This window comes from Lepidothrix coronata, unplaced genomic scaffold, assembly GCF_001604755.1.
Source record: "Lepidothrix coronata isolate B3197 unplaced genomic scaffold, Lepidothrix_coronata-1.0 Scaffold25, whole genome shotgun sequence".
NCBI classification, from domain to species: Eukaryota; Metazoa; Chordata; class Aves; order Passeriformes; family Pipridae; genus Lepidothrix; species Lepidothrix coronata.
This window is the reverse complement of record NW_016690205.1, coordinates 4,121,951-4,142,606: the sequence shown is the minus strand read 5'-3', so window position 1 is coordinate 4,142,606 and position 20,656 is coordinate 4,121,951. Positions and strand designations below refer to the sequence as shown.

Here is a 20,656-nt window from a genome sequence, read left to right as displayed (position 1 = left end):
CAACCTGAATTATTTGGCATGATGTGTTTTCTCCCTGTCACTGGATTGCTACTCTGGTTTTTAGTTCTTTCTGGATGGGGAAACTTCTACATGAATCACAGATTGCACACGAATATTTGTCTTCTGAAAACAGGTGACTTGACTCAGTAGAAAAGCCTTTGGCCTCAGAAATGTAGACACTGCTCTAGTGTAGTAACATGTTGCTAAAAGTGATGGGATATTCAGAGATTACAGACCCACAGAAGATGCTGAGTTGGAAGGGCCCCACAAGGATCATGAAGTCCAACCCTTAGCCCTGCACAGGACCATCTCTGGAGTCACACCATGTGCCTGAGAGGATCATCCAAACGTTCTTTGAGCTCTGTCAGCCTTGGTGCTGTGCCCACTGCCCTGGGGAGCCTGTTCAGTGCCCAACTACCCTCTGGGGAAAGAACCTTTTTCTAGTATTCAACCTAAACCTGTCCTGACACAACTCCAGGCCATTCCCTGGGGTCCTGTCCCTGATCCTCACAGAGCAGAGATCAGTGCCTGCCCCTTCTCTGCCCCTCCTGAGGAAATTGTAGACTGTGATGATGTCTGAGTCAACTATGGAAGGATCCTTTTCCCCTGGGAACATAGTATTGACCAAGTCTGGACAACACTCTCAGGCTACAAGGTGGGATTCTTGGGGTGTCCTGTGCACAGCCAGAAGTTGGACACAATGATCCTTTTGGTCCCTTCCAACTCAGCATGTTCTATGATTCTGAGTTTCTCCCAGGACCTGAGGGAAGCGACTGAGTTCAGAGGATGTAAAACACTCCGCAAAGTAATAGGAGAACAGACAGACAGAGCAACAAGCAAGGCCTTTATCTCAGTGCAGAGCGTTGCCCCTTGGACAGGGCCCATGTCCTGAGCCCAGCCTGGCCGTCAGGGCAGAGCTGCTCTCCCACCTCTGCGCTCCGGCGTGTCCGTGTGGCAGGACTGGGCTCCGGTGTGTCTGTGGGGCCGGTGGGCCGTGAGCTGATCCCTATTGATCGGGATGCTGCCCACACCCGCTCCCAGCGCCCGCTCCCATCGCCATGGCAACCCAGAGCCCGAATCCTTGTCCACGTACTTTAGGAACCTCATTAAATCAGGCAGCAGGACAGCAGCTGTGGGCTCAATGTGTTCTGCTGACAGCCGGGGACTCGCTTTATGATGCTCAGGTGATTTTTGGCCCTCTCTAGGCCAAACTGTTGAGAATGTGGAGCTGGTGGGACAGATGGCAGAATAAATAAATATTGCCAATATGTTTAATGTGCACACATCTTCTGAGAGGTGCAAAGCAACCCCGCTCAGTCTTATCAACTCTGATAATTTTAAACAAAGCATAAATAAAGGATAAAAGAGTAGAGCTGAGCTGAGGGTTTTCTTAAAAATTTATTTAAGAAGGTGATTTTAAGAGCAAAGGGATTGAACTGCGGGGTTGTAGAAGATCTCATAAAATTTTGCACAGATATAAGCAATTAAAGTTCTCTATCTCAATATGTAATCATGAAAATTCAGCAATGCAAGGCCCAGATCTTGAGAGGTCGATTCCTTTTTTACCACTTGTCTTCCATGAGGCTCTGCCAGAGGTAACATCAACAGAATAATATCCTCTATTTCTTAGGCAGAGTAGTTTCTCATGCACCGTAGGAATTAAATACTCCAGCCACCCCCCCAGATCTGGCTTTCATCAAGCTCTGCTGCACTCCCCTGATCTGGGGTTTGGAATTATTAGCATAGATGGGACTTTATACCATGGGGCTAAGCTAAAGATAGTTTTAGCCCCAAACCACTCTAAATTCATGTACATTCACATTTTATGTGATAATGATTGCAATTATTTCATCTTCTTCATAGTTCACCTATTTTGACTTAGGGTGTTGGGAAGCAGTAAAGTCAGAATGTAATTAGATGCTTCGTGTCCTGGTATTTTGCATAATTCTGAGTTGGTTTGGGCTTTTACATTATTGCACAAATAAAGTGGAAAAATGGTGGTGTAGAGTTCTGATGCTCCTTTTTAATGTAGGCAAAGTTGGTTGTATTGCTGATGGATGATTCCCCTGGTGAAAGGTGGTCATCCAGAGGATATCCGTGGTTCCAGTCATTTCCAAAGGACCAAATTAAACAAGGAAAACACTGAACTACATAAAATCAACACGTTACAAACCCCAAGATCCCAAAACTGGTATGTCTCAACAGGAGCCGAAAAATAGCAACACTGTCATCCAGGTACTTTAATTTTTTGCAGAAGGGAATGACAGATGCCTCAGACCCTAAATTATAATTTGTAGATCCTAAACAAAGAACCTCAATTAACCACTAGTAAAGCAATTATTAATATTGGCTTGAATCCATTCTGCCCAGGGTCTCAGATTACAAACCAGTCCAGTCAGCTGCCCAGGACTGCCTGACCTGGTAGACACCTAAATTCATTTCATAATTCCCTACATCCTTTGAAATTGCTCTGGACCCTTAGCCAGAGAGCCAGGACTGGGATCCTTTGTTTTGGATTGGGATTTTTTTTGGTAGCCATTGGTGGTGTCATATAAAACCGGAACAAACTGTAGGGCACAGGCACCAAAATGTGAGGGTTTCCCCCTGCCCAGCTGGTGCCAGGCTTGTAGTGGGAGGGAGGTGTCTGAGCTCGTGAGCTGTGGATGCCCACCTGCAGTGCAGGGAGGAAAGGCAGAGTCCTCTCAAGCTGAGTATCTCCTGGAGAGAACATTTCCTTGTGAGGTCGATTCCATTGCCCTCAGTGCCTGGAACACAGGGCCACCTCCTTTGTCCCTAGACTTGTATGCAAATGAGAGACCCACTGCTGCCAATCTGATTAATGAGCAGTCTTGGAGATGAAGAAACCTGGAAGACCTGGAAGAGGAAAAGGTGGAGTCACCATTCCTGGAATTGTTCAAAAGACGTGTAGATATGGCTCTAAAGGACATAGTTTAGTGGTGACCATGGTGGTAGTGCTGGGTTGACAGTTGGACTTGGTGGTCCTAAAGGTCTTTTTCAGCTTTAAAATCTGGATTCAAGGTGGAGAATGACACCAGAATGTTCCTATTGCTTCCTGTAGCCTCAAAGAGGCAGAAATGCATCTTCTCATCTAAAGGAAGCCCAGTGAGGGATTAATAAACCCATAAAAGTCTCCTCTTGCTAAAAAAAATCCTCAATTTGCAAATAGTGAGTGGAGCAGTGGTTGGGCCACTCTAAAAGAGAGGACTCTGCCTGAGATGAACCTCTGGTCTCAAATATGACCATCCTCATGTTTAACTTCAGTGTAATGGATTGCTGTCTAGAGGTTAAATTTTATATATGGCTGTTGGGAAGAGGGGAATGCAGACATTAGACTGGATGCTCTCTGTGTCTCTGCAGGGTTTCCATTACAGATTAAGCAGTTACATGAAATGAACCCTCCTGCCCCTGCTCACTGCCTGCCATGCAGGTACCTAAAACCTCAGTCAGTAAACAATTAAGATACATCTGTCAGAGGGACTCAGGATACTCAGGAACAATATTTTCAGACTGCTCCAGCCATTTTAGGAATATGATGTGTACTATGCCTGGAAAATCGGACACTTCCTTTTTTGGCAGGTTTATTTTTCACTCACCGTCTTACTCCTTTTGTGTATTTGGAACTCCAAATAAATGCATTGTTTTATATAGTTCATGATCAAGGACACTTTGCTATGCAGCTGATTTCATTCCATCCGTTGAAAAGAAAAATGATACAAATACCTTTTTTGGCTGTGTAAATAAGATGAGCAGAAAGAATCTAAATTTAATGACCAAATCTGGGTTGCCTTTCTCCTGCAGTAAACTCCAGGGAATCTGCTGAAGTAACTAATGTGCAGAGAATCAGGATTTAAATGTGGTTGTTTCACCTGAGAGGGCTGAAGGACCAACTTAACAGCATTCTCCAGGAGTCCTGCACAGAACAGGGATAATACCACATATGCTGATAATATGTGATCATCAGCTGCAAGCAACTGCATGATAAAAACTACTTTTGTTCTCCAACACCACCATAAGAGCTCAAGGAAAGCTACTGGGGCATTCCTATAGCTGATTCCCAAGTGCTGATGAACAGGCTCTCTTAGGCCACGATGGGCTTTTCCAAGTGGAGCACAAAATGTTTGTGACATGTGCCTGCAGCACTGCTCACCTCCACTTTACTGGGCATTTGTAACCGTGTAGGTGTTGACCCTGGAGAAATACATTGGAGGCTTGACTTGGGTAGAGTAGAATTACTCTCTCGGTCATAAATAAAGTATTTTAGTTAGTCTGCATAACAAATAACCAAAATAATATCATATAAAAGAAGGGAAAATCTTATTTATAATGGCCAATCATTAGTAACTGACACAGAAGCTGTCCATTCCATCACTTTTAGTAATATTTAATAACTGAAAATACCTTTATTCCTTTCCCCTATTAATTTTGTGGGTGCTTGCTTAACGGATAGATATTTGTATTGTACAATTAAAATTAATTAATTCCCCCCCAAATTTACTAATTTAAAATTACTCTTAGTAAAAACCAATTAAACAGCAAGTATTTGTTTTGCTTTGTATCAGTAGTTTAAAAATGGCTTTTTAAGTTGAGCAGCAAAATACAGCCCGGTGAATGCACCTGTGTTTCTAATTAAGCAATCCACATTGGAAATAAATAACAGGAACACTTTCAAATGATAACAAGTGAAAGCCAATTCAGCTTCCATTTTAGTATTTGTGGTCCCAAAGATAATGCCCAAATCTCATCAACTCCACTGAGACTTCAGCAGAGTTATAAAATTTTCATATGTACTCCCAGACTTTGCTGAAGAGTTGACTTAAATTAAGGTCGATGACAGGCAGGAGTCCTGTGGAAGTCACCAGAGTCATATTAGCACAGAAGGAAATAAGCTGTCCTAGTAATCTCTAATTTCTTTTCCCAAATCCTGTAAGAAATTCCATTTCATTATGCACTATTAAAGCAGTTCTTCACATGATGTGACTGATAGTTTTCCATCTCTGTGTTTCAGTGGATTAGCTGGAGACATGACAGAGTCCACAGCCCACTTGTTTGAGAAGAATTACCTTAAATCTCTTGGTCTTTTGGTGTCAGAAACGTCCAATTTACACTGTAGGGGAAACCTGTCATCAGATAAAGGGCATCCAGGTGGGAAGAACCATCTTCTGAAGTTCTTCTTGAAGCACACAAATGTGTACATGCTGAAGACATAAACCTCACTTGTTCTCATGTAGAAATATCCATTTTTTCAGCGGAAATTGTTCATTAAAAAAAAAAATGCTCAGTTTGTGTAAGACCAACCCAAACTTTACCTAAAAATGATGTTTCATTCTGTATTTACAAAGCAGCTGTGGGTCATTTTCCTTGTCCCATGCTGACTCCACAATGATGGTAGTGAGCAATAGCTGGTTCCTGCCTGGTGTGACTAATTCAGACACCCAGAATATTCCAACAACACCCTGGAAAGTATTTCAAGGTGAAACTCCTTAATTCCTTTGGAAATAGTGGTGGATAGGGTCTGGGAAAGGAGTGTGCTATGAAGGAGTCTCCACCATGGGGAATATGTGCTGGATTGAGCCTCTGCTCCCCTGAGATCAGGGTCAAACCACCAGGAATTTGTCTTGGAGGTGCTGCCTGTGAGGGACATGTCCTTGTCTGTAGGAAGGGATTAAAAGCAGACTCAGGTAAAATTTATACTTCCCCGTGTTTCTATGACTAGGAAGATGATGTGTGTTCTACTGCCCAAGGCTGGTTTGCACATCCTATGGGAAAGGGGTCGGGCACTTGGCAAAGTCCCTTTGTGAGCCAGTAGACTATCAGACAGACTCTCCAAACCTCGTTAGTAGCAGCACGTGGACTTATCTGTCCATGAATACTGGTGAATTAGGAGGTGGAGGTATTTCTTCAGCAGCTGTATAATGTTACCGATTCGTTTTCAAGCACTGGCATACTTTAAAAATTAATCTCTTTTAAATGAAATGTTCATTTAAAAATGATGTTTAATGAGGTCTAATGCATCCTGAGATGCTGGCAGAAGAAGGTTTGTTCTGCAGCTGATCCTGACAAAGGAGGGTGGGGAGCTAATTAGGAAAGACAATCAAACTTTCATTAGTATTAATAAAGCCTGTACATTAAAATACTTTGATGCAAACAACTGCTATTTATGTTTCCAAACCCCATCCTTTTCTATCGGTGCTTCTTTTAAAGATGCTTTATTGCGTGGGTTTCTGGATGACACCACATGTAATAGATTTCTTGGAAATAGTTTAACCGTTAAACATGAGGATGTGTGTCATTATTTTCTTCAGCTAAATGCCTGAAGGTGAAGCTGAGTGAATTTAATGCATTAAGAAAGGTAATTATCAGATAATCTTGATTGCCAAGATTCTTCCTCCTCCAACAAAAACTGATGGTGGCATAATCTGTGTTCCTTTCTGACTTTGATTTAGGTCTGACAGCAGTTCACAGCAATGTTTCTGTGTTATTTTGTGTTTCCCTTCTAATATTTCTTCTGTATTTCTCATCTGTTTCCTTGTTCATCTGCATAAATTACTCTTCTTTTACCAACTCCTTTCCTTTAAGTAATAATTATACGGTCAAATGGATTGCTGTGCATTAAGGGCTAGAAGGAAAAAATTGGCAAATTTTCCAGTAACAGATTTTTTTTTCTTCTTTTCTGAAAGCTGAGGTGTAAGTTTGTCACAGCTTTTGCAAATCTTCTTTCTCAGCAGTCATGCATCAAAGGCTTAGAACTGCAAATGAATTATTTTGATTACTGCTGCCCTGGGAAGATCTCCAGGGAATGGGAGGTGGCAGCTTAGCTACTGTCCATCCCTGCTGAGCTGAATCCTGCTCCCAGGGAAGTAAGGCATTAGGATTTTGGCCACTGACTTCCCTGGATTTAGCATGGAGAGCACAGACATTTTTCTTTCAAGAAAATAAAATACCAAGTTCATGCTCCTGTGAAGTCAACTCCCCAATTTTGGTGGAATTCAATATTTTCCTTCCCTGCAGTTAGACAATATTTAGGTAAGTGAGGGAAAGGAAGATGAAATGAAGGACACTTGTGGAAACAACAAGAAATAAAATAAAAAGAAAATTCTTTCCAGATATATTTGTATCATCAAAGGCAGAAACAGCTTTTCTTTCCCAGGTTTTTGCTTTTCCCTGATGGATCCTTACAAAACTGACTCTGCCACCTCACTGTGGGAAGGATTAGAGATGACGATAAGGATAAAACTGATGAGGATCGAGAGAAAACAGGCAAAACAAATATACTCAATGTTTTCTGCGGGATGTTTTCATCAGTTCACAAAACCCTACACTGCAAGGCGTGAAAGGTTGTTTTCATTACAATTTTTCCTCCATCATTCATAACTGGAAGGGAAAAAGGCTGGGGCTGGAGGAGTTCCTGGAGCCTGTAGGAGTTCCTGGAGCCTGTATCCTCACCTTTTCCCAATTCCTTTTTTCACCCACCCCTGAGGGCAAGGAAACTTGGCAGGAGGATGGAGCCAGGTGTGGGTCAGGCTCTGCTCCCAGGGAACAAGAGACAGGACAGGAGGAAACTGCCTCGGGTTGTGCCAGGGGAGGTTTAGATTGGATTTTGGGGAAATTACTTCACTGTAAGGTTTGTCCAGGTCTGGCACAGCTGCCCAGGGCAGTGGTGGAGTCCCCACCCTGGTAGGATGTAAAAGCCTGTGGATGTGGCACTTGGGGACAGAGGTTAGTGGTGGCCTTGGCCATGCTGAGGGAATGGTTGGACTCAGTGGTCTGAGAGTGCTTTTCCAGTCCAAATGATTCCATAATTCTGTGATTCCCTCTCCTTTTCCAGTTTGGCTCCCTGTCCTTCCCTCACTGTGCAAGGAGCTGTGCTGTCCCTTCCCTTGGAACCAATCCCTTGTTCATCACCAAGCCCTGCTATTCCAGCTTCTCCTTTCCATGTGATCTGGGGAGGCTCAGACAAAGTCCAAGAGCTGGGAATCCCAGAGGAACATTGCATCTTAAATCACAGAAAACCCATGGCAAGTATCAAATGGCCAATAAGTGTTGCTGTATTTACGCAGCAGCAATAGTGGATTTGCCAGAGAGCACGAAGGCAAAGTTCTTGTCAAGGAAAGCATATAAAATAGTCTCTTATTTTAATTAAAGTAATTATTCAAGGGACACCAGATGTTTTTTTTTTAAAAAAAAAGGAACAAAACCCTTTGCCTGACAATGAATGGCAACATAAATCGCCCGAGTTCTCTGTGTCAGGACAGAATGGATCCACTGATCAATATATCTCTCCACTTTTATAAAATAATGTTAATGGCTATTGCTGTCAATACTCCTATGGAAAATAATTTAATAGAAGATTATTGTCGATCTATTACTTTTTTTTAAAAAAAACCCCATTCATTAGAATTATATCCTTCTGCAAGTTGTCTGAAAAAAGGGGCTCTGAAAAGGACTCCCTGCTGTAGTAAATTCTATAGGCCTTCAGAGGAAATTCCATAGAGCTGTATTACATTTCTATAGATTTAATTCCTAGTGCTTTCTGTGGGATTTTTTTCCTGGGAGGACATATGTGAGAGACCTAATGCTCTATTTGTATGTGCTTTAGCATTCAGTAGGCTTCATCCTTTTTTTCTTTGTGGGCTACCAAAAAAATTTCCAGTAGGACATGTTGGCTCTTATGTGTTGAATCCAAGCTCAGTGACCGTAGATTTCACTGCTTATGTGGGAATTGGAAGTCAGCAGACTCCAGTGGATCCGTGAACAACAAATTGGGAATCTCTGCTTTATTTATTTCCTTTATGCTGGCCATGGAATAGAAAATGTACCCACCACTGCGTTTGGAAGCAGCTGAGAAAAGCTGCTTCCACATTTAGACTTGTAACACATTAGTGTGATCGTCTCCACTGTCATTTATTAATTTACACAGATTCACATCTGCTTCTCCAAAGTGAAGATCAGGCTGGAATTACCCCCCAGGTATGAAAACAGGAGCAGTTTTAAATCATGAGCAATGTTGCTGCCATGGTGTTGGTTTTCAGAGGAGCAGCATTAGGGGAGTGGAGGGGATACTCAAGGAAGAAAATATTCCCAGGCTGCTGGGAAGCTCAGACTGTGAGAGTGTGCAGCGAATAAAAAATCTACACCATAGAACAGAAATGCAGCCTGTGTGTTTGGACGTGTTTAGTGCTGGCTTCTCACTGGCACTCATTAAAATATGAGACTCATATTTTGTTCTTTCCAAGACCAGCATTTTGCCCCCATTTTGGAGTTAGAAGACAAAAGAAGAACCTTTATAATATTAGATAATTAGATTTTCTTGACTTCTAGACAGTGAGTATTTGTTGTTGTATCCCTCTTGGTGTGTAAGACAGACAAATCAGTTATGAAAGTGTTCTTGCTGGCTCTGAGATATCACACAGATGAAGGAGCAGAAGTTTTAAATTATCCTGATGCAAAACAATTCTTGAGTCGGGGTAGACTCTTTTTTTTTTTTATGTTGTAGGATCTTTGCAAGTGCCCATGAATCAGTGCATTTGGAATCTTATGGAACAGGTTCAAAACTGTCAAAAAGGTCTATTCAATATTGAATATGCTTGCACTGTGAATAGCAGAGAGGAAAATCCAATGTCTGCCAAAGGAATGTAAAAAGGAGTGATAAAACAAGCAGAAATCAGTTCTTTCAACTTCGAAAGGTTTTGTTTCTTTTTCCTTTTTTTTTTTTTTCCCTAAGTAAAAAGACATAAACACAAAAGCTGCAGTTGACAGTGTCTCTTTGACAGCACTTTTGTAGCCATTTAAGCAAAACAATGCAAAGCAGCTTTCTGGAGGCCGCTGGCAGAACATACTGTAGCTTTCAAACTTCACACAGACTGCTGAGAAATGAAATGTTTGACTGAGAAGCTGATGTGGGTTTGGCAACATTGCTTAATTGATAGTGTGAAAAGAAAGAGGATTCTGCTTCCACCATCTGCAGCAGTAAAGGAGACCAGCTCTTTGTCTGACAGCATCTGTAGCCTTTCTCCCACCTCTGCCTCACCAAAATAGGGTAATTGCAAGGAAACAGTGCAGCACATGAACCGGGGAGGATCAAAGAGTGTGGATCTCCTTTCAGGTTTAATTACTGGTATGAAACTCCTCTTGGGTCTGTCCTTATTCCTGTTGGAGAAAGGTTGTTTGGAAGTGGAGTTTGCTGTGCTGATCTGGCCCTTCTGAGGCTCGCAGGTTGGTGCTACCCCAGCTGAGAGGGGTGAGGGGCTTTGATGCAGGACTTCCAGGATGGCTTGTGCATTTGGGAATGTGACTGGGATTTCCTGCTATTTACAAATTAAAAATCCTTTCCAAGCCATTTGTGGCTCTCACACCAATCCTTGCTCCTCTGCTTGGTCCTTCCCCTTTGAGAGAGAGGATTTTCTTGTCCTTGAGCAAACACGAGAGTTGTCTTGATGGCCCAGAGTGTGGCCTGTTTATTCCAGCAGCAACAGCCAATGCAGGGAAAATGCAGTATCAACACAGCCACTTAATGGATAAGCCAGACCAATCCAGAGCACTTCTTCCCAGTTCTCATAAATCATGAACTAAATTAAGCCCTAGGACAGAAAGTTTTAAATCTCTTTGAAAAAAAAACAAAACCAGACATTTATTTTCAGGTAACAAGAATGGTCTCTTGTGGAGCTTTCCACACTTCCCTAGCTTCTTCCTTGTTTTCCTTTTTAATATGGAAAGGGGCTGATCTAGCCCTGATGTAACAGAACTTAAGCAAGGAGCAGGTTTCCCAATGAAAAGACTTGAGCATCTATATGACCAGACTTAGGAATAAGGTGCTTAGTTGTTAAATTTTGACATTTTGAAAGAGATTTGCAGAAAGTTTTATCACACCAGCCTTTCAGTTTCCGCAGTGCTTAAGAGAGGAATCATGGGGCAGTTCCTGCTCTGGTATAAATATCATCTATGAAAATAATTTCATGTGATGAGAGTGTTTGTGACTAAAAAGTTGCACCATGCATTATCGCCTTAATCCTCCTCTGTGTCCGTCCATCTGAATTCCATTCCCAGTTTGCCTTCAGGCGTGTTATGTACAATTAATAAATCATCCTGAGTAACTCTGTTTTTTTCCATATATGTAATTTTGGCTGAATTGTTTTCAAAAAGGAGAACAGTATGTTGGTTGATATACAAAGCCTGTATTTGTAATCTCTCCTGTATTTAGCAGCATACATCATGCTGCTTAGACAAAGTTGGAATCCTGAAAAATCTGTGCCCAGAAGCACGGAACTATGTGTTGGTCTGGCAAGCCAGTTATGGATCAAGTAAGGAATACACTTGAAGTGACAGTGGACAATTCAAAAGCAGGAGAAATGAGTGGAATGTATTGAAAATCTGTTTTCAGGAAGTTATACCCAGCTCTTATTTGGACTCCTGAGCATAGAGCTTGTCTCCTTCCTCTTGGGAGTGTCCTGTCCCAGCAAAAATTTCCTGGCTTTCTCCCACTGTTGCCCTCACTCGGACTGCAGTCCAACCTCAGGGCTGCAATGGCTGTTCCAATTTTTCACAGAATCATAGAATGGTTCAAGTTGAAAGGGACCTTTAAAGCTCATCTACTCCAATCCCCCTGCAGTAAGCAGGGATACCTTCCACTGGACCAGGCCTTGAATGTTTCCAGGGATGGGACAGCCACTGCCTCTCTGGGCAACCTGTGCCAGTAGTTTACCGCTTTTGTTGTAAAACACTTCTTCCTGATATGTAAACTAAATCAACCCCCTTTTAGTTTAAAACTGCTGCTCCTTGTCCTGTCACAACAGGCCCTGATGAAAAGTTTGTCCCCATGTTTCTTATAGACCCCTTCAAATACTGAAAGGCTGCAATAAGGTCTCCCTGGAACCTTTTCTTCTCCGGGTTGAACAATCTCATTTTAGCAGCTACACCTCAGAGAAGGACCAAGCTGGTGAATTACCTGTGCTCTGAGTCCATCAGCAGTGTTGCTTCTCTTTGGGAATGTCAAAGCAGAGTGATGAAGTGACATTGTTTTACATGCAGCTCTTCAAGGTGTGGTCCTTAAATGCTAATAAGCATCTTTTGATTTTTACACAGACCAGCTGCAATTCAGGCTTCTTCTAAATTGTCAATAATGAATTTTTAACTTGCAAAAATTTATGATCAAAAAAACCGGGGGACCCTGTTTTCTGACTCAATTTATTAATTTTTCTGAAGTTCTAAACATACAAATACATTTTACTGAAATGGTGTAACCCAGAGGGAGGCATTTAAATGTACCGGCCTCAGAGGAGATGACCCCTACTCTTGTGACTTGTAATAAGAGCCTCTCATTGAAATTGCCAGGAGTGTCTGCTCATTCTGGCTGTCACTTGTTTTTACTTCAGCTGGCCAAAAAGAAAAAAAAAACAAAACAGTTTTCTTGCAGGTTTTTATCTGCAAAAATCACAGCAACCTGTTGTGACTGGTATGGATCTGTGAGAGAAATTATAGCAATGTTTTGATGTGTAGTGGTAATACTTCTGTCATCTACACCCGATGCTGAAGGCAGAGATAACTTCTCCAGGAGAAGGATTAGTTAAAGTAATCTGCAATAAATAAATTTGGTCTGGGTTGTAAATCACTTCAGTGTTCTTCATAGCATTTTGTCTTCCTCACCGGCCTTCAGAAATTTGGTGTCTTCACTGGACCTGACAAGTGTTTGTGTTTCCTCCCTAATGAGTGACTTGAGTAGGGCAGCAGTTGGGAAAGTTCAGAAGTCCAAGTTTGGGGTTTTATAATTGACACTTTAGGGGTTTATTTTCCCTTCCCAGAAGCCTGACAAATGTTTTGGGGGTTACTTGATAATCAGTAAAGCTGAGGAAAAGACTGCAGGAAAAGCAGAGTGCGATTCAGTGGAAAGCTTTCTGAGAACTTGGAAAGTTGATTTCAATTGAATTTATTTTAAAAAATCTCATGTAAAACTAGATTTTCTTTAACAGACAAAGTGCTTACAAAATTCTACTGCTATCACTGCTTAAGTATTTGTACATACATGTTACTTACCAGTTCTGTACAGCATTTTAAATCACACGTCACCTTTCTTACACTTTTAATAATTTCTTGCACTTTTAATAGAAGAGACCCCTTCAGTACAGATAAGAACAGTTCACCACAATTTAGATTGTCCTTTTTTTTTCCCATGGGAAAAGAAATTGTGCTTGAGACAGAGCAACGTTTGTGGAGAAGAGGTTTGTCTGTTCCCTCCGCCCAACGGCTCATGAGCTGGAGATAAATGAGGCGGCAGCAGCAGCTCCGGAGGAGCCTGGAACAGGCCCAGCTGTGCCAGGTGAAGCTGCCTGGCCCTGCCTGGAGCCGTGGCAGCTCCATTATCCGCCTCCTCTAATGATGTGCCGAGACTTCCCGTGGGCCACCCCTCGTTATCCGACGAGACAGCGCCAGGAATGCACCTTTCCCGGCTGGGCTCCTCCGTGCCCAGAGCCCTCCTGCAGCTCCCCAGACAGGCAGCACCTGCCCCTGCTTCCTGGGACACCCACAGCTCCAGCCAGGTTTCCTTCCCTTCCCTCTGCTTTTGCTGCTTCTCAGATGTGTTTCCTGCTTCACACTTGGCTAAACCTCCCCTGGATACGAGCGTGTCGCTGTACATTTCCAAGCTCCTCATGTGGCATGCCTTGCAGTTAGCTCATTCTTTCTGCTGGATGGAACCTCAATGCATTAAGAAAAGGATTAGTATGTGCAAGCACAAAAAAAATGGGAATACTGTAGAGCACTTAATTGGCCAACTGCCGTCAACCATTTCAGCACTTGCATCTTCAGAGCTACTTGTACCGTATTGTTGGAGGAGAATAAATCATTTGACACAACTAGGTTTTCGAAAAATATGTGAAAACCATTCAGGCAAAAAATCAGTTGAAATGTATGAAATTTTCCATCTGAGTGCTCTCTGCTAAGAGAAAATATTTCAGTGAGGCACAATATTTAATCTTGTTTTAAAATAAATAGTTTACTATATAAAATCACTTGGGGTGTAATTTTTTTAAAAGGCAATGTAATTTTATTTCAGTTTTAAGGTTTGTACCTTAAAATGCTGGAATGCTGGAACATGACGAATAAGGCCTAGGAAAAGTTGTGTGTTAGAAATAATCCTGCAGCAGTTGGGTTGTATAAGGCAAGTGCATGGATTTAAATATATAAAACACTTAAATAGATAGAAATCTGTGAATGTGACTAAGGCAGAGCAGAGCTCATGATTGCTTTTGTACAAAGTGTGGCTTTCCCACCTCTGCAATGCATGACCTGGGTGAGAGGTTTTTCCTCATCTACACTGTTTGAAATGGTGTATTTCACAAAATCACAGAATGGTTTGGGCTTGAAGGGGTCTTAAAACTCATCTTGTTCCAACCCCCAGCCATGAGCAGAGACACCTTCCACTTTCCCAGGTTCTCCAAGCCCTGTCCAACCTGGCCTTGGACACTCTAGGGATGGGGAGTCCACAGCCTCTCTGGGCAACCTGTGCCAGGGCCTCACCGCCCTCACAGAGAAGAATTTCTGCCTAATATCTAATCTAAATCTACCTCCCTTCAGTTTAAGGCCGTTCCCTTTATCCTGTCACTCCATGCCCCTGTCCAAAGTCTCTCTCCAGCCTTTTGGAAGCCCTCTTTTGGTATTGGAAGGGTCTCTAAGGTTTCCAGAAAGCCTTCTTTTCTCCAGGCAGAACAGCTAAGAGAAGGAAGCAGAGCAAGTAAATGATGGACTCCTGGTCTGAGCCCAGGTGGCTCTTCCCATTTTCTGCCAAGGCTTGGATGGTGCTCACTGATGTTTGGGACCTCTGACCCACGTTAAGAGTATGGTGTAAAAATACAAAGTTTGGGCAAGGTCAGTTTGTGTAAAGGTTTTATTCCAAGCTCTGTTTTTTTGGACAGAGATTTAAATATAGAAAAGAGTGTGTCAGACCTGAGCTACTGCAGTTGAAAATGTCCACTATGGAACACTTAGCTAATTAAGTAGGGCATTAAAACTATAGGGGTTTTGCAACACATGCATGGGTGTGAGCCAGTCATGGCTCATTAAAGTCCTAATCCTGAAAGCTGCTGAGAACAGGAGACATTTCTCTGAACTGTGCAATCTTTTGCTCTGAAGTTTTATGATCTACAGGAAAACAGTCCCGCATCCGACATCGATACAGGACCAATACAATCAAACAGTAAGTGGCTCCACATGCATTCCCTTAATTGTTAGCTGTCCTATTGAGATTAAATTGGGCATTAAATTAAAGAGAGATTAAATTGTGACCTGAGGTGTAGTAGTCATATACATACTTAAATATAAACCCCATTGTTTATTGGAAATAAAAGAACTCATGTTGCTTTGTTTGTAGAATTTAGTTTTTTGTTCTTAATATAGATTAAAAAAAAATTAAAAATAACTTCTGACTGAGTACAGTCAGTATTTACTCTTTCAAAGGAAGAGCAAAAGGAAAAGCTTTAGGGTACAGAAAGCTTTTCCATCACCCTCCAGCTGCTTCTGCAACATTCTCCTCTTCTCCACAGGTAGTGATCAAGGAACCTCCTTAGAAATCCTCTGCACACAGCTGGGAATCTTCACATTTGTGGATCTTAAAAACTGAATTGGCCTCTTTTTTCCTGAATGTATAGAGGAACGTCTATTTTTTATGACTTTATGGCTGGAGGATTTTTTTCCTTGTGTTTTGGCATTGTTTTGGTGACTTGATCATCCTTTAACAGGAGAGTTGGCAACCCGTGGTGCAGGTTCTGAGAAGGACGGTAGATGGGGGTGAGTGGTGGGCAGCAGGTCCACACAGGCTGAGGTTTTGGAGCTGCAGACAACAGCCCCCCTGAATTTGGGACTGAAGTGGGATGGGCAGCCCTTCTCTGCCATAGCAGCAATACATTGCCAAGCAGCTGCTTGACAGCATCTTGTTCCTTTGAGAGGCCACATCTGCCAGCTCCCACCAAACCCCTACCAGTGCATGTAACCTCTAATTGAAAGGAGAGAGGAGCAGACTGGCACACTGCTCCCAAAACCTTGCTGATCTTTGCATTAATGACCCAATCTTTGAGTTTATTTTGTTCCTGCTTGTCCTTCCCTGTGTTTGGCTCTGCTTGCTGTTGTTCCTCCTCTCTGTATTTCGATATTTCTCCACGTTTCTTTGTGTATAGCAGTCACTGTCCATCCGAGATTTCCAGTGGTGACTGGGTAGATGGCAATGTACACTCTTCAAAGCATTTAGGGCTTTTGGGGTATCTTGTCCCTAAATGACTGTCTGTGAGTGGCAAGCCTTGGTGCAGGATATAGACCTGGCCCAATTTAGCTCCAAAACCAGTGTGGCATTGCCCTGCAAGGACCTACAGGAGGTGGGTCTTCTATCCATGAGGCTTGGTGTTCCTTAGTGAGTGTACAAACAGGATGATCCCAGACATGGGAACAGAGGGCTGAGTAATGCTTAAGCTGCGCTTAAGTGAAAGTGGTAGCTGAAGATCCAACCCATTATATTTTCTGTTCTTTTGAGGCTGAAAATAGTGTTGGTGTGAAATGGGGCATAAAGTTGATGAAGTGATCAAAACACAAAGCAAATTTTGGTCTTTTAAGCACTGTCAGGCAGAGGACTGGACAGCCCCAGATGAGTTTGGTAGTTCATTTGAGAAAACAGGCTCAAGCAGTGTCTAATCTGGAATAGATCTTGAAGGATTCTAGCTCCCAGTCCAGTGCTCAGCTCATTAGACAACACTTCTTTGCCACTTCAAAAAGCAGTTTTACAGTTTCCTCATTTAAAACCCTTTTGTTCCTATTGCTCCATTTTTTATTTATAAGAATGTTAAATTAAGCATTTGCCTTAAATTAAATCCTGCAAGTCTGTGATATACTTTTCATTACATGAAATGTTATGAAATAAACCTTGTCATATAAACAATTAAAAGAAAGAGAAAACTCAGACACATTCTAGACATTGAGCCGTCAGCCTTTGCAACGAAATGCAATCATATTCATAGAAAAATAAGTTATGAAATTAAATAATTAAAAACTATACCCAAACAGGACTGTCACATAGGAGCTGATCTATCAGAGCTCCATGAGATCTGTTCTCAGACCTCAGATCTGCAGGGATGATACACAGCAAAAACCTCCCACAAAAGGGCACGAGCTATAGGTGTGAATTACTGTAATTGCAATTCATTTAGCAAAATTAGGCTGCATATTACTCATTGATTTGAAAGCAGTTTGGGTGTTGAAGAGGAAAGGTAATGATTCCATGCTCAGGAGATGGTAGAAGGTTCTTGGAGGCAGGTGGTGGGATCCCCAGGATGGCTCCTGGCCATCAGAGCTTGCTGGGGGCTCCAGAATGAGAACCTGGCCTTAACTGCCATGAAGTTATTTGAGATTTAGGTAGTTTCTGTCAGCTTCTGAGCCAGATCCTGGGCTAAGCTGCACTTTGTGCAAATCCATGAGCTTGCAGTGTTGGAAATCGGAGCCAAATGAGATCAGTTTGTGCAGAATGAACATGGTAGTGGGTGATGTGATGTGTACTTGTTCCCGTCACTTCTGTTGATCGTGTTTTTGTTGGATCTAAATTTGCTCGTTGCATCCTCCACTTAATTCCAATTGAACACTCCCTATATCATCTTGTTCTCGGTTGCTTTCTACAGGCTGTACTAGGGGTGTTTTTTTCTTTCCACCCAAAGACTGAATTTCATGTTGTTTTTATAGAGGTTTTTAGGTTAAATGCTCCAATATTTCTGTCTCTATTTCTGGGCTTGGAGTAAAGTTCTTCTCTGCTATTTCCTCACTGACCTTTTTAGAAATTGAAATTACTTTGAGCTCCCTGTTATGTTTGCAAAAGACTTCTGCATTCTCCCATTCTGCAGTGGCATATTATAAATATTTCCTTTGATGTGTGCCTTTACTCCATTCCCTCCCACCCTCTCCTTTTCCAGAATGGTGTACTGTTCCCTTTCTTTTTCTTCCACACCACGGCAGCTTATCAGCAGCCCAAAGCGAGGAGGTGGTTCCTTTAGCATGTAAATAAAGCAACACTTTTTCCAGCAAGCAACTCAGGCTGGAATTCTATGCCAGAAACTCTCCTCTACACAATGTTGAGTTCAAGTTCTGCATTGTGCAAAGGGTTTTTTCTTTCACAGTAGGAAAGGTGATCAGTCTGCAATTAGTCCTCTCCTTCCCCAATCTTTTGTGGCTCCATCTTTGCTAATTTCTCATCTCCCAGGACCAGAGCCGAAGGTAACTTTTCGGAATCCATTTAATGTGACAGTCCTCCCATCATCCAGCTCTGCATAAAATGAGCCTGTCCTCCAGCTGACGGTAAATGATGTGGCATTAGAGCAATATTTGGAAAGATGTGCCTGGAGTTCACTATTCTGGTCAGATGAGCGGGGAACATGCTTTTGCATTTTAATTTGAAATTCAGTGAATATTTTGAATGCCACAGCATGTCTATAACATTATTTAAAAGATCCTGTGCACTCAGGCGTGTAATGATTGACATTGGCTGTAACTTGATGCAATGTTGCACTGTTTTAATTCTTTTTGGGGCAGTGTTATCTTTGATCACTTCGTATTCACTGGAAAAATCCCACAATTGCAATCCCACATTATGTTTCAGCAAGGATGCCAAGTTCTCTATGGTACGTAGCTATTCAAGGCACTTTGTCCACCCTCAGGCTGCTCATTAAAGTGATGGCAGTTTCTATTTTAATGAATAAGGTAGAGTGCAAATTCCCAAGTTCATTCATAGACCTTGAATGGTCAAAAGGAGTGGGTTCTTTTTTCAGTTCCCAACTTCTTTGTTTTCTTGGAAATTGTGTAAATGTGTTCATAACCATGGCCACAACTCCATGTGCATGCAAAACCCAGCGAAATTACAAGTTTTTGTGTCCAAGGTCTGTGTTATTAAAACTTCCCTTTGTGACCAACACCTCCCATCCCAGATTTCATTTCTATACACAGCTACGTGTCCATATTGCAAGAGGTAAGAGTAGGAAGGTGTTTGTGAAGAGATACTTAGTTCCCTCTTTTACTTCTCTGTTATTCCCTCGCTAGTGTCAGTGCTGTGCCAGAGAGCCTTTCCATACAAACCCAACATTCCTTGCTTTCAGGGACTGCCATTTCAAAGGCTGCGCTTGCCCACAGTCACACAGCAGGGGCATGAAAGCTGCTGCACGTTTCCTCTCAGTTCAAACAGGGCACTTTAAGGTAAAGCATGAACTAAGTGCATCGCCGAAGTGCTGCACAGCCGTGAACACTCGGTGTAAGGGAAGGACACAGAGTTCTCCGCTCGCCCTCCTGCCCATTATCCACGTGCCACTCAAGCCTAACAGCCTGGATGCCTTCTTTTGACCCTGCTTTGCTGTGAAAAACTCTTTTCTCCTGCCCATTACCCAAAGTTTGGGAATAGCTGTGGCTGCCAAGTGGAGGTTTTTTGAAGGCGGTGCCGAGTTGCTCCTCGAAACTGGGTTAAGGAGCACATGTTTTTTTTGCCGTGCCCACGTTTATCCCAACCAACCCCTGCAAGCCAGAGGGAAAAGCGTTTTGGGGTGCCCAGGGCTGCCCTGGCTGGTAAAAAGAGCCGGCTGGGGGGAGGCACCGACAGAGATTCAAAGCACAGCTAGGAGTGCCGGGCTCATCACTTGGGTGTCAGCCTGGTGGGGGAGGTTGAGCTTTGGGCTCATTTCAATCTGTGTTCAAACTCAAGGAATGCACAGCAAGAGCTGCTGAAGGCCCTTTCCAAGCCCCAGCACTCTGGTGAAGTGCCCTTTACGCTTCCCAGAGATCCCGAAAAGTGTATGACTTTTCCTCAAGGCCAAGCCATGGGGCAGTTGGAGACCCACCAAGAGAACTCTGCCTTCATCTTTCCCTGCCCACAGCTCCTTGGACCAGGTCCATCTGTTCTGCAAAGGCTTTGGCTTTAGCTGGAAGGTACAAGTTTCTTTGCTTAGTGCACAACAATTTTTTTACGCCGTTGTATAAAATCAGAGAATCAAGTACAGGTGGCTTTTAATTTTTTTCCTTAAGAAAAAGTGAAGATAAATATTGAAATGAAAAAAAGGGGTTGCTATTTAATAGCATTAAATCACTACACATGGTTGCAGGAGACTAAGGAATTATTTTAATATTATTTCAATTTGCATATGTTCCTCCAAAATCCTCTTGCTGAAGCACACAGTTTCAGGGGAGAGGCTGAAACATTTAATCATTTAATAAAAGCAGCTCTTGCCGTGTATTTGTTATAGTCATGGATTTTACACACCAGAGGATCTCTGTGGTGTGTAAAAGAACATGATCCTGAAGGGAAAAGTCCAACCTCTTTCCAGCTACACTAAAACATGTTTTTTCCTTAAAAATCTTCACCTTCTTTATCAGTGGGGCTTAGGGCTCCCTGGATGAGGAGCTGGTGTAAACGCCAGGGAATTCTCACCCCATCATTGCGTTGTGATAGAAACCCTGTTTGACTGGAAAATGTGATTTAAGGTAGTGAGTGGAAGTAGGGCCATACACACCTGAGTCAGAGATGTTAAATAACTACCAAAACCTGTGCAGCGTTTTCTGGAAGGATTTTCTTCGTTCAGTAACTTCATGTTTGCATCATGTTTGCATACCAGCACCTTTGCCTCTCTCTCATGTA

General features: G+C 42.5%; 1 protein-coding gene across 1 annotated transcript; it reads left to right on the top strand.

Moving 5' to 3' along the window:
* The first annotated feature begins 1,105 nt into the window (after positions 1-1,105).
* LOC108494495 lies at positions 1,106-8,087 on the top strand. Its single transcript, XM_017809129.1, has 5 exons — positions 1,106-1,184; positions 2,033-2,191; positions 5,027-5,163; positions 7,169-7,355; positions 7,847-8,087. The coding sequence occupies exons 2-5, from the start codon at positions 2,058-2,060 to the stop codon at positions 8,085-8,087; spliced, it is 699 nt and encodes a 232-aa protein (XP_017664618.1). The 5' UTR covers positions 1,106-1,184; positions 2,033-2,057.
* Positions 8,088-20,656: the final 12,569 nt, after the last annotated feature.

Coding starts and splice junctions, on each gene's coding strand:
- LOC108494495 (XM_017809129.1), top strand. CDS start 2,058: ATGATTCCCCTGGTGAAAGGTGGTCATCCAGAGGATATCCGTGGTTCC. Junction 2,192..5,026: donor ACCCCAAGATCCCAAAACTG/GTATGTCTCAAC, acceptor TCTGTGTTTCAG/TGGATTAGCTGGAGACATGA. Junction 5,164..7,168: donor ATCAGATAAAGGGCATCCAG/GTGGGAAGAACC, acceptor TTTCTTTCCCAG/GTTTTTGCTTTTCCCTGATG.